The sequence below is a fragment of the Grammomys surdaster genome, unplaced genomic scaffold (genome assembly GCF_004785775.1).
Source record: "Grammomys surdaster isolate TR1022 unplaced genomic scaffold, NIH_TR_1.0 126051, whole genome shotgun sequence".
Lineage (NCBI taxonomy): Eukaryota > Metazoa > Chordata > Mammalia > Rodentia > Muridae > Grammomys > Grammomys surdaster.
The window spans coordinates 6,568,596-6,582,181 of NW_021620862.1; the positions used below are offsets into that span (position 1 = coordinate 6,568,596).

The window sequence follows — 13,586 nt, forward strand, 5'->3', positions numbered from 1 at the left end:
CACACCCCCCATCTCAATAGATAGGCAGACTGACAGACAAAACATTCAGAGCCAAGTGCGCTTAAAGAAAGAACAAGACTGCTGGGCAGTGGTGGCTCATGCTTTTAGTCCCAACACTTGGGAGACAGAAACACATGGACTTTTGAGTTTGAGGCCAGCATGGTCTACAAAGCTTGTTCCAGGACAACCATGGCTACACAGAAAAAGCCTATTTCAACAAACAAACAAACAAACAAACAAACAAACTGTGTCAAAGTGAGACAGGGACTTAAAAACAGCCAGGCATGAGGACACTCACCTTTGACCTCAGCAGTCAGGAGGTGAAGCAGGAAGATCTTTGAGTTCAAGTCCAGCCTGGTCTATATAGTGAGTTCTGAGACAGCCAGGGCTATGGCGAGGAGGGGAGGGGAGGGGTGGGGAGGGGAGAAGAAAAGCAAAGCCAAGAAGAGCTCACATGAGGACAGGAAAGTGATCCCCAAGTGGGCAAGGGGATTGGCCCAATATCTATTGCCAGGTGAAAGCAGAGCTCAGCGCAGGATATCACATAGACTACCAGCCCACTCACCGAGCCTGGTACTGTTACATAGCACTGCTTGGCCAGGATTCCCATGTCTGTGTAGTTGGGGCTCTTCTGTCCTTACACACACCAGCATGCTTGCTTTGTTCTGTTTTTCAGCTTTAACACTGTATCTCAGCACTTGCTTTAGCATCTGTGGGGCCTTCTGGCTCCATCCCTAGCACTGAGAAAGAAGTGTTGCCTGTTGACTTCTGATGAAGCCGATGAAGACCGACCTAGGCTGGACTGCTATCACAGGTATCCTGTTTCTCACTTCTTCCTGCTCAGGGATTCCCCCCCCCCTTCTCTTCTCTTTACTCTTCTGTATCATCTCCCCTCTCAAAAAGGCTATGTGAGATGACCCTCTTTGGCATTGTTTGTTCCCACGCGACTACAGAATCATACAGAACTACTTCTCTATACCAGAGACTGGCATGCCTCTCTCTGCTGCCAGGAGGGAGGAAACACTACCCAGCTGTCACAGGGAAGGATAGGGAGAGAAAGAGATTTCATGAGGAAGTACGACTTTTGCTATGAGCCAAGGCATGGCTCAGTATCAGTGTTGTACCCTAGTATGCACTATGTCCCGGGTTCTGTTCCTCACACTTCCAAGGAAATGACACTGGAACTTGTCAATTGAGAATAATGTTTTGTTTTGTTTGAGACAGGGTCTTTCTCTATAGCTCTGGTTATCCTGAAACTCACTCTGTAGGCCAGGGTGGCTTTGAACTTACAGACAGACAGACCAACACACACCACACTCACCACACCACACACACCATATACACACACTCACTCACTCACTCACTCACTCACCATACACCCCACACACAGTGACCACACCACACATACACATCACACACACACCATACATACACACTCACCTCCCCACTTACCACACCCCCCCACACACACTACATATACAATCCCTACACTACACTCACATAGGTAAGATAAATTAGAGAGGAGAATGGTATATAAAGGTAAAGAGCAGATAAGCAGGCCTGAACACCAGCCTTGGGGCTGGCTCCCAGGATCTGAGCTGGGCTGCTGAGCAGAGGAAGTTCTGTCTGGGAGAAGAAGGTGCCACAGTGGTTCCAGGTCAAGGATGTGGTGGAGACCCTTGTGCATCGTGAAGGAAGGAAGGAAGGAAGGAAGGAAGGAAGGAAGGAAGGAAGGGAGGGAGGGAGGAAGGAAGGAAGGAAGGAAGGAAGGGAGGAAGGGATGGTCCTGAAGTCCCCTGGACCCCAGTCTTAGAAGTGGAAAGCTCCATAGGTGATGATGGGGAAAGATACAGAGAGGGGTTGGGGGGGGGGGGAGGAGGCAGTGAGGAGACAGGAGTTTAGAGGAAGATGGAGGTAATTCTGGGGCTAATGCTTTCTTCTTCCTTCTTTGGAATGCTGCAACTGAACCCGGGACCTGGAGCTAGGCAAGCTGTGTATTCTTTTTAATTTATTTTTAATTTTATTAAAGTGTACTGTGTATATCTGTGTGGCTGTCTACCACTTGTGTGCAGGTGCCCAAGAAGTCCAAGAGAGGCAGTTGAATCCCCTGGAGTTGGAGTTATGGGAGGTTATGAACCACCTGATGTGGAAGCTAGAAACCAAACTGGGGTCTTCCATAAGAGCAGCAGACACTCTGCTGACCCAACTCAGCAGTGCGTTCCTGGGGTTCTGAGCCTCTCTGTTTCTGTCTTCTCTCTCTCTCTAATTTATTAATTGAGTGACTCCTGCAGAGGTCAGGGGACAATTTATAGGAGTCAGTTCTCTCTACCATTCTGGAGATTGAACTTGGATCATCTGGCTTGGTGGCAAGTGTCTTCACATGCTGAACCATCTTACCAGCCCTTAATATTCTCTCTCTCTCTCTCTCTCTCTCTCTCTCTTTTTCTCTCTCTCTTTCTCTCTCTCTCTCACTGATTCTTTGCTAGGGTTTGAACTCAGAGCTTTGCTTTGCATATGGAGGCAACCACTCTACCATTGAGCTGTATCTCAGTTCCTAGATAATTCCAACTCAATAAGTCCCCTGACTTCTTACATGCTACTTACTTTGGAGATTTACATATTATACTTTTTTTGTGTGTACATATAGCATGATGCTATTCAGAGTAGTAAGAAAGTAAAAGAACTACTTGTCTGTTCCTACTCTAAACTCTCCAGACAGGACAGAGAAAACCCCAAACGGATCAGGTCAAGGTTATTGTTGTCCTATGTGTGGTACCTTCTCTCTCCCCTCCCCCATCCTTTTCTTTCTTCAAGTCATAGGTAGTCAGGTACCATCCTCTGGAAGGGCTGTGTTGTCTATGAATGGAACCGATCCTCTAATCTGACTTAGACATTTGTCTTACTGGACTGACTGCGTTGACACATCCCTGTCCCCTCTGCTCTATGTCTCCAACAGAAGAATCTTCACCTTCTGATTCCTGGACCCTGTCTATAGTGAAATTCAGGCAGAGGGCCAGGCTGGGGTGCAGGAACCCACAAGTCTCACAGGTGACTCATAGTAACTCCTGGAACACACCTGTCAGGTAGAGAGTGACAGAGGCTGTGGAAAGGGAAGGCACAGGGCCAACCCCGAAGCTCAGAGGTGGCTTGCATCCAGGTTCTATGATGCCCCACTGTGTGGACTATGGGCCCCAGATGACGGAGCAAACTGGGCTGGGGGAGATTGGTGCTTGTGCACCAGCCCTAAGGACCGCACATGCAGGTGGTAGCCTCAAGTATTTGTGTTTTTCCACATTTCTGTAACCACTCAGAACATCCAAGGCACAGAAGCTCTGAAGGGTGGGGCTGTGGAGTGGGAGGGGGCATATCTGCAACATCTCAAAGAAATCTGGACTGTCCCTGCCTCAGAAGCCTTTGGGAGAGAGGTCTGATTTACACTGCTTTCTGAGCAGCTGAAGGCTCTCTAGGACCAGAGGTGCTGTTTGACAAGCTTTCATCTCTCAGGCCGGACGTGGCTCCACCTCAGACACTCAGTCCCACTCAGATCCACAATAAGAAGGGGAGGCCTAGCTTTTACATGACAAAAGTAGCCACCCTCCCCCTACTGGGGCAATCTGACCACTGTAAAAGTTTCCTAATCCACATCTGCAGCCTTCTTTGGGCAGTGGCTAATTGCCCAATTGCTCTATTTCCCCAACAGAACTCTGGGGACGGCTGAGAATCCACATCCAGTAGTCTTGGGAAACTGGAGTCTGGAGATTGACCCTCTGTTTTCTGTCTGCTTCTTACACTGCCCTGCCCCCATCCAGACCGGACCCTGAGCTGTCTGAGTTTCCAAGGTGCCTGCATCTGATGGATGGCCTCTGGCAGTAGAGCCAGCAGCAGCTGTAGTCTGAGCTGTGGGAAAGGCTCTGACCTTTGAGGTGGAGTGTCTGTGAGTCAGTCCTGTGTGAGACTGGCATGCTGCGGCCCCTCTGAGACTGTGTTCTCTGTATCATCTACACTGTCTGGATAGTCAGTTTCTGCTCTGAGATGTCTGGTTCTACATACTAGGAGGGAAAGAGGATGGCCTTGTCTAGACCAGTCCTTCACTGTACTGAACATCTCCAGGCTCCTGCACTTCAGGGAGTGTTCCCTAAATTGGGAAGGGGGCCCAGTTTCCCCATGTGGATCACCTATCCTATACATGCCCCTAGAGGTCACCCTAGGAGTAACCTGGGCAAGGGTTCAGTTCAGCCTTAGTTCTCATGGATTCCAAATCCCTAAAGAGACTCCCAGGTATTCTAGACTTTTTTCTTCTTGACTCGAAGAAAGGCGTTTTTATTGGAGGCGAGGAAACACACTTATGCAGTAGACACACAGAGAAAAAGACCCTCTGCAAAGCAGAGGACAGATTCAGAAAGCTGAGATTCCCTATTCCAGGTCCTTAGAGAGGCCAAATAGTGACTGGACAGTTCCTGTTTTACCCAGGGCCCAATTCCGAACTTAGCTCTGTTCCAGCGCAGAAGCACCCAGAATACCTCTGGGGAAGCAGGAGTGTAGGAAACAAAGGGTCCCCCCACCTACTATCTTCTCTGGAAATTTACCTTTCCGAGGCTTAGTTAGCTATTCTGATCACTCTGGGTGCCCCAGAAGGCCTCAGATCCAAGGTATCCATGAGGTGGCGGTAGAGAGCCCCTGTGTGCATCTGCGAGTCAGGAAAGGAACAGCAACAGATGCCTGTCCTTTAACTCTGGTCTTACTGAACCAGACAGCGGGGCCTTGGGTGTTACATTTTGACACGAAGCCGGCTACGATAAGCCACAGGGTTTCCTTTCACTCACTGCAAGGGTGGTGGACTCTTGCATATTTGTAGCACATCAGCTCAGAAACCTCCAGGGACTAAGGACCACAGGTTCTGGTCGCCTGTAAACGTGACACCTCTGTGCCGTTTGGCCTGACTAAAGCCCCAAATGTTGGCATCCCATAAAGTCCCTTCCCTGTTAATCACTTGCAAAGGAAGGCAGCCGGTGTTCCTTTTGAAGAAAGCTATGCTTGTCAAGGGCCTGTTTGGGCCGGATGCAGAGTTGGGGGGGGGGGGGAGGTCTTATATTTCAGGGGATTCTCCTTAGGAGATGTGAGCTCCAGGATGGGATTAGTTTTTTGTTTGTTTGTTTGCTTGCTTGCTTGCTTTGCTTTGCTTTGCTGGGGGATGAAACCCAGGACCGTGCATATGCTAGGTAAGCACCCAGTCACTGAGCCTCCTCCAGACCCAAAATGAGACATTTGAAGTCTTTCTGGGGCATTACCTAGTTTCCTTGGAAACGGTAGTGGGAAGGAAGAGAAAAGTGACTGAGAAGCAGTTCAGGTCATTGGTCTGGGACTCTGGGACTTCACTCTGGGGCCAGCTGCCAGGATTTCTATACTTCTTCTAATTTCAGCCTGCCTATCCTGTGACCCCAAACTCTATGTCATAAATATTCCAATAATCCTAACTTTGGCACTCTTTGTCTGCTCTTGGACAGATCATGTAACAGTTTTATGTCTACCTGTCTTTGTCTATAAAATGGAAACAATAATGCAAACCTCCCTGTGAACTGTTACTGTAAGGATACAGAGTTAACAATGCCACGCATGGTAGTGCATGCCTATAATCTGAGCATCAGGGAGACTGAGGTAGGAGGACTTTGAGTTCAAGGCTAGCCTGGGCTACATAATGAGACCCTGATTCAAAACACACACACACACACACACACACACACACACACACTGCATGCATGACTTATTAGCTATTATGATTAGGGACAGATATTTTTTTTCTTTTCTTTGAAGTGTGGAGATCAAAACCAAGGACTTGCAAATGTTAGGCAAATGATTTACTACAGACTTATGCCCTCAGCCCTATCAGAGTTGGTATTTCTGCTCCTCTTCTAAGTTCTAAGCCCACCCACTCACTACTATAAACCTTCTACATATATGAATATGTACATGAGAATGCACACGTGTGTGTGTGTGTACGTGTGTGTGTGTGTGTATGTGTGCATGTGTGTATGTGTGTGGTGAAAATTTGGGCTGTTATCCAGAATCATGCTGCCCTGGAGCCCAGCTCTTCTATCAGGGCTGTCTGAGAAAGACAGAATTTTTTTTTTTTGGTGTGGTTTTTTGAGTCAGGGTTTCTCTGTGTAGTCCTGGCTGTCCTAGAACTCACTCTGTAGACCAGGCTGGCCTCGAACTCAGAAATCCACCTGCCTCTGCCGCCCAAGTGCTGGAATTAAAGGTGTGTGCCACTGCTGCCCAGCCAGAAATAGTTTTAATGGAACACAGGGCATACCCAGGGGCCCGTGTCCTCCACTGAGAAGGCAGAGAGAGGTAATCCCTATTCTCTAGGCCCTTTGGCCCTTAGCTTCTCCATGGCTATTGCACACCTCCCATAGACCACAGGAAAGATTTCCCTTTGTATACAGTTAGATCTCTGAGCCAGAAGAGGCCTTAGGAGGCAGCTGTATATATCTGTATCCTAAGGTCCCCTCTAACTGCATACCGTGACAGGTGACTTTGTCCTGTAGTGGTCTGACCAGTATCTGAAAGATGCACTTGAGGCTAAAACCTGCCTCATAAGGGCTATATGGATCCATACTCCCAGCTTGGAATGGGGCCTGGCACACATGAGCACTCATACAGTGTCTGCTGCTGATGTATCATGCATGCATATATGTTATATATTTGTTTTGAGGCAGGGTTTTCTGTCATTGTCAACTGCTCCTTTAGATGATAAAAACAGGGCACCAAGAATTTATAAAATTTACCAAGCATTGAGACCCAGCTGTTCTAAAAGGGAGCTGGAAGAGATAGAGACAGTCAGGTGCCTGCAGCTGTGGACTGGACATGCTTCTGGGCAGATCTGGCCTCTGTTTGCAAGGTTTCTGTCCCTAATTCTGTGGCATGAGTGAGACACAAGTCTGAGCACTCGTGGTATGAGCCTAGTGGGCAAGCCCTCCCAGAAGGAACTGCTGTCTGAAGAGGCATATTCTGTGACATTCTGAGAGCAGGGAGACATGGGCAGGCTTCATGTTTCCTGAGACTGTGCTATCAAAATCTCTAGTCAGCACCACCTACCTTCCTTTGGCATGGGAGGGTAGGGTGTGATGACGACCATGATTCATTTCCACAGACCCATGGGGGTACTGAAGGATGTACAGTTCCTTTGACGCCGAGAGATCTGTGAAAGTGATCAAAGCCAGCTGGAATACAGGACTCTGCTCCCTCTTTCCTTTTCCAAGGACAAACCTACACCTACACTGTCACTGGTCCAGGGTCTTACACAGGTCTGGCATGGTGGTGCACAGCTATAGTTCCAGCATGCAGGGGATGAAGGACTGCCACAAGCTTGGGGTCCGGCTGACCCAGACTCGTTTCTGAAAGTTTCAGCCCAGCCATGGTTATGAAGGTACCACTTCAACAGCTGGTGAAAGAGACTTGCTTTTTGCTCCAGGAATTCTCTGTCCTACAAAACAGAACTGTGTGTTGTCAGATAACTCTAACAGTGAACAGTATTGTTGAGAGGCAGTGACCCCATAGCCAGAAATCCCAGTCTGGGTGTCTTCCAGACAGCTCTCTGTACCCTTTCTAAGACAGCCCCTCCTCAGGGCTTAGGGGCTTGTCTCGTGCTGAGTTCCCAGGAGGTCCCAGGGGTGTGACCTTTCTTGTCCTTCCTCCCTGCCCCCACCCCAGGGCCAACTATAAAGAAGGCCAGTACCTGCCCTCAGCAGACCATCTAGGCTCCAAGAGTCTTTCAGGACACTTTAGGGACATATATATCCACGGTTCCTCCTGGGCAGTACCATGTGGTTCCTGTGGCTCAGCTGGGCACTCTGGGTACTGCCTTTGGCTGGCCCTGGGGCAGCGGTGACTGAGGAGCAGGTCCTGAGCAGTCTACTGCGGCAGCTGCAGCTCAGCCAGGCCCCTATCCTGGACAGAGTGGATGTGGAGGAAATGGCCATCCCTCCCCATGTGAGGTCCCAGTATGTGACCCTGCTGCAGGGAAGTCATGCTGACCGTTCCCGAGGCAAGAGGTTCAGCCAGAACTTTCGAGGTGAGCTCTTTCTTCTTACTGTCCCTGGTCTCTAGACAGGGCAGACTGGCCGTGCCCACTCTGGTGATGTGGATCCTTTCTTTGTGTGTGTTGAGGGGGGTATTGAGGATTCTTAAGGCCAGGAGGAGGTACATCAGACTGGAGTGATAACACCCAGACTCAAAGAAGAGGGGAACAGGGAAAAGAAGGATCACAGTATATGGATGGCTGTAGCATAGGGTATGGATAGGTGTTCTGGAGGCAGTAGTGTGACTTCTGGGGTCACCATCTAAGGACCATCTGGGTCAGTGGCCAACTGTGTCTTGTGCTATGAACACTGTGTGAGTTACTGGTTGATGCTACTTTGGGTTAAAAGCAAACAAAACTCCCAGCATCCTGAGAACAGTATAGCCTGCTAGTGAGATTCAGGAGATGATGGAGCCTCTCCCTGTTAGGGCTGGGATCAGACCTAAAGAAAGCCAGATCTAAGGCCAGGCTCCTGTAAGGACCTGGCTCTCTTCAGCTTCCTTCCTTCTGGGTCCCAAAGCTATTTGTGCTTGCTTGGGGAGGATTAGTGAACAAGCTCTCCCTGGAGACTTTAAGTAACTGGTTTTGCGCCAGAGGCAGAGAATTTGGAAGGCTCTGTCCTATCCTACTCCAAGCACAGTGGCTCTGCCAGCCTAGAGGTCTTGTGGTACACGGAGAGTCCCATTTGACTCTGTCCTTGTCCACAGAGGTGGCAGGCAGGTTCCTGGTGTCAGAGACCTCCACTCACCTGCTAGTGTTCGGCATGGAGCAGCGACTGCCGCCTAACAGCGAGCTGGTGCAGGCCGTGCTGCGGCTGTTCCAGCAGCCTGTACCCAGAACAGCTCTCCGGAGGTATGAGAGGCTGTCTCCACACAGTGCCCGGGCTCGGGTCACCATTGAATGGCTGAGAGTCCGTGAGGATGGCTCCAACCGCACTGCCCTCATCGACTCCAGGTAGGGGATGCTGCTGGATGAGGAGGAGGAGGAGGATGAGGAGGATGAGGATGATGAGGAGGAGGGAGGTTAAGGGGGAGAAGGAGGAGGGGGGGGGAGGAGTGTGTGTATGTGTGTGTGTGTGTTGGGAGAGTTGGGAAGTGCGGGGCTCGGCCCTGCAGGGGGAGGGCAGCAGCAGATGATAGCGCTGGAGACAAGACAGAACAGATTCCTCCAGGACCTCCCCAACAGCCTGCCAGTCCTCTCGCCTGACGCGCGCTGCTTGTGTCTCAGGCTCGTGTCCATCCACGAGAGCGGCTGGAAGGCCTTCGACGTGACCGAGGCCGTGAACTTCTGGCAGCAGCTGAGCCGGCCGAGGCAGCCGCTGCTGCTCCAGGTGTCGGTGCAGAGGGAGCATCTGGGCCCGGGGACCTGGAGTGCACACAAGTTGGTTCGGTTCGCGGCGCAGGGGACACCAGATGGCAAGGAGCAGGGAGAACCACAGCTGGAGCTGCACACGCTGGACCTCAAGGACTACGGGTAGGCTGGAGGTTGGGTGGCTAGAGATGCAATAGACCGGATCCTCATCCCCCTCCGCCCCCGCCCCTCCAAGTTTTTGGACCACCTCAGGTGTGGACTGTACAGGCTGCCCCAGGAGATGAACCATTCCTACCTATAATATTTTCTAGTGGTGCGTTTAGAAATGTTATCAGTCAAATATTGAGTTATAACATTCCATCTCCACTCTTCACTTCATTAATAAGTCTTTGAAGGTTTTTAGCTTCAAGATAGGCTTTGGTGGCCCATTCCACACTTGGAAAGGAGAGGCAGGCAGATCCCTGAATTCGAGGCCAGTCTGGTCTACAGAGGATAGCTAAAGCTACACAGAGAAATCCTGTTTCAAAAAACCAAGACCAAAACCAAACCAAACCAAACAAACAACAAAACACTAAAAACAGGACAATCAACAACAAAACCCATCTTATTAAGCATATACTTTAAACATTTGTATTTGCTACTTTTGCGCATGCGTGCCATGTGGACCTATGTGCATTTGGAGATCAGCAGACTGCTCCGTGCACTGTGTTCTCCTCTTTCACTTTATGTGGGTTTCAGGGATCCAATGCTAGTCAGGTCATTGGTCTTGCATGGCAAGCTCTCTCCTGCTAACTTATCTTGCCACTCTTGCATAGCCTTTTTGTTGTTGTTAAAAATTCTTTATCTTGGGGGAATTTTATACATATATACAATGTATCTTTATCATAGCAGTCTCCACTCCTCATCCTGCTCCTCCTGACAAGCATTATAGTGTGTGTGTGTGTGTGTGGTGTGTGTGTATGTGTGGTGTGTGTGTATGTGTGGTGTGTGTGTAGTATGTATATGTGTGGTGTGTGTGGTATGTATACGTATGGTGTGTATATGTGGTGTGTGTGTCTGGTGTGTATATGTGTGGTATGTATATATGTGGTGTGTGTATATGTATGTGGTGTGTATATGTGTAGTGTGTGTGGTATGTATATGTATGGTGTGTATATGTGGTGTGTGTGTGTGGTGTGTGTGTGGTGTGTATATGTGGTGTATGTGTGTGGTATGTATGTGTGTGGTGTGTATGTGTGTGCATATGTATGATGTGTATATGTATGTTGTATATATGTGGTATGTATATGTGGTGTGTATGTGTGGTGTGCTTGTTCCACAGTAGGCTTGTGGTGGTAAAAGGATGACCTTGAATGTCAGTGCCTACCTTAGGTCTTGTTTGCGAGAGGGGCTCCATGTTACTTGGCATGTAGCTTGGCTGCAAGCTTCTGGGGGTCTACTGTCCCCACCTCCTATTTTATGTTAGAGGCATATTGATTACTGAGGCACACTGCACTGCTAGCCTTCTGTGGGCACTAGGGATTTGAACTCAGGCTGCTCTCATATTTGTCACTTCCTCCGTTGAGCAATCTGCCCAGCTCTTGTTTTGTATTTTGAGGCAAGGGTCTTGTATAGCTCAGGCTGCTCTTGAATTCTCTACATAGCTCAGGATGGCCACAAACTATTGATCTTCCTGCCTTCACCTCCCTAGTGCTGGGATTATAGGCATGCATCACCAGGTCCAGCAGCATGTACTTTTTTTTTTTTTGGTTTTTTCGAGACAGGGTTTCTCTGTGTAGCCCTGGCTGTCCTGGAACTCACTCTGTAGACCAGGCTGGCCTCGAACTCAGAAATTCTCCTGCCTCTGCCTCCCAAGTGCTGGGATTAAAGGCGTGCGCCACCACCGCCCAGCTAGCATGTACTTTTAAAAAACCTTTTCACTATTCTTGTTGAGGGTTTTTTTTTTTTTTTTTTTTGAGACAGGGTCTCACTGTGTAGCTGTCTTGGAACTCTGTGTAGATCAGTCTGGCCTCAAATTTACAGATCAATCTGTCATTGTTTCCTGAGTGGTAGGGGTATTAAAGGCAGGCATCACTATGCTCAACTTTATTAGGTATTACAGGTATCCAAGTATGGTTTAGAGCTAATAGGAGGGTATGCATAGGTCACATGTACAGGCTATACCTCCTTGGGCTTTCTGGAGGCCATCTCCCATGGACATTGGTCACTGAGGACAAGTAGGGAATGCTTAAGACCAGGCCTTTGTCACGTAGTTAGGGTCTGTTTTCACTGGTCCTCTGTCACATCACTGAGCACCTTTGAGTCTCAGTGTCCTTAGGTATGACAAGGCTAAGACTAGAACTTCCTTCAGGATTCCTCTGAGGATGAAGTACAAGTATCACCTGAGGTAACACATAGGCCCTACTTAGTCCTGGCATACCAAGACCCTTAATAAGCAGTAGCTTACCCTATGTTCTAGACATTTATTTGTTCTTTAACCTTCACAGTGTTCTCTTTGAATACCTTAGGAAATTGTTGGTAGGACTCCCTCCCCACTTGTTCCTGATCCCTGCTCTGTCAGGTGATCTTCAATCTCTACCCCAACAGAGCTCAAGGCAATTGCGACCCCGAAGCACCAGTGACTGAAGGCACCAGATGCTGTCGCCAGGAGATGTACCTGGACCTGCAAGGAATGAAGTGGGCTGAGAACTGGATCCTAGAACCGCCAGGGTTCCTGACTTACGAATGTGTGGGCAGCTGCCTGCAGCCACCAGAGTCTCTGACCATCGGGTGGCCATTTCTGGGGCCTCGGCAGTGTGTTGCCTCAGAGATGACCTCCCTGCCCATGATTGTCAACATGAAGGAGGGAGGCAGGACCAGGCCTCAAGTGGTCAGCCTGCCCAACATGAGGGTGCAGACGTGTAGCTGTGCCTCAGATGGGGCGCTCATACCCAGGGGGATAGATTTGTAGTCTCTATGTCCACAGTTTTATTCTCAGTGAGCTAGCTACCTTGTCCGAACCTAGTGCCCACATTTTACCTTTGCCCTCCAGGCTCTCCTGACTTGGTTTCCTTGTCCATCACAGCTTAAGCACTTACATGAGTAAATCATGTCACTCCAGTAGGACACCCCAACCCCCTTAGCAGAGGACATGGCTATGCAATGAGCAAGTTCCCAGCTGAGTCTGTTTTCTGGCCAATTCTCAACTAAGTGTGCCACAAAACCCTATGGTGAGACCAGGGGAATCAAAAGCCAATCTACTCTCACACAGTGATTGCTGGGGGGTGGGGGGGGGATAGCATGCCATCACAGGGACTGCCCACAGCAGGCTGGGATGCAGATGTCTCAGAAGCCTGAGGCAGCTCCTTGTTAAAAAAACAAAAACAAAAACAAAACAAAAAAAAACAGTTGTGCCCATTTCTCCTAACCTTAGCCTTGGACAACAGCTGTATAGATTTCATTTGTGCATGACTGCTTTTCAGTTGGCCTGGGAGAGCATAATTATTCTATTATATCTGATTTTCCTACTCCCTTCTCCTTCTGCTCTGATGAATTCTGTGAAACTAGGTGTTCCCTGATGTAATGATTCTTAAACAATTATAAATTGAGGCATAGGGCACAGCACAGCAGAGTCCTAATGGCCCAGGTGCATGCTGTGTGTTCTCATCTGGGAAACAATGCAATAACTGCACAATGGTAGTTCCAGATTAATGCTTGACTTGCAAAGAAAGTTTGAAAAGATTATTAGAAAATAAAATAGAGTCAACATTGGGACCCAGAGAAAGGAAAAAACTGTTGAAGTTATGAAATAAGTTTTGCACAACATTTAAGAGTGGTTTCCAGGGCTGGAGAGATGGCTCAGTGGTTAAGAGCACTGACTGCTCTTCCAGAGGTCATGAGTTCAAATCCCAGCAACCACATGGTGGCTCACAACCATCTGCAATGAGATCTGATGCCCTCTTGTGGGGTGTCTGAAGACAGCTACAGTGTACTTATAATAAATAAATAAAATAAATAAAGTTTAAAAAAAAAAAAAAAGAGTGGTTTCCAGATAAGAAAGTAAAGAATACATAAAATCTTATACTAGTAAAACTAAGTCAAAACACTGGGACTCTTAGGAGAGTCATTGTGTGCAAGGCACAGAGGTAGGAAGCTAGTGGAACTGCTGAGTTAGGGGTTAACTTGATTCTTTCTGGCCACTGCCTGGCAGCTTTGCCCA

The 13,586-nt window shown here is 48.7% G+C and overlaps 1 protein-coding gene across 2 annotated transcripts; it reads left to right on the plus strand.

Annotated features, from left to right (window-relative positions):
* Positions 1 to 7,821: 7,821 nt before the first annotated feature.
* LOC114610679 (left-right determination factor 2) lies at positions 7,822 to 12,796 on the plus strand. Of its 2 annotated transcripts, XM_028755291.1 has the most exons (5): positions 7,822 to 8,071; positions 8,785 to 8,827; positions 8,930 to 9,031; positions 9,305 to 9,550; positions 11,975 to 12,796. In XM_028755291.1, the coding sequence occupies exons 1-5, from the start codon at positions 7,822 to 7,824 to the stop codon at positions 12,336 to 12,338; spliced, it is 1,005 nt and encodes a 334-aa protein (XP_028611124.1). In that variant the 3' UTR covers positions 12,339 to 12,796. The 2 variants fall into 2 exon arrangements, with proteins under 2 accessions (XP_028611124.1, XP_028611123.1); XM_028755290.1 differs by having other exon boundaries at positions 8,785 to 9,031.
* Positions 12,797 to 13,586: the final 790 nt, after the last annotated feature.

Excerpts from the sequence above, each read along its gene's own strand:
- LOC114610679 (XM_028755290.1), top strand. The coding sequence starts at position 7,822 with ATGTGGTTCCTGTGGCTCAGCTGGGCACTCTGGGTACTGCCTTTGGCT. Across the intron at positions 8,072-8,784 it reads GTTCAGCCAGAACTTTCGAG|AGGTGGCAGGCAGGTTCCTG; the intron begins GTGAGCTCTTTC and ends CCTTGTCCACAG. Across the intron at positions 9,032-9,304 it reads ACTGCCCTCATCGACTCCAG|GCTCGTGTCCATCCACGAGA; the intron begins GTAGGGGATGCT and ends CTTGTGTCTCAG.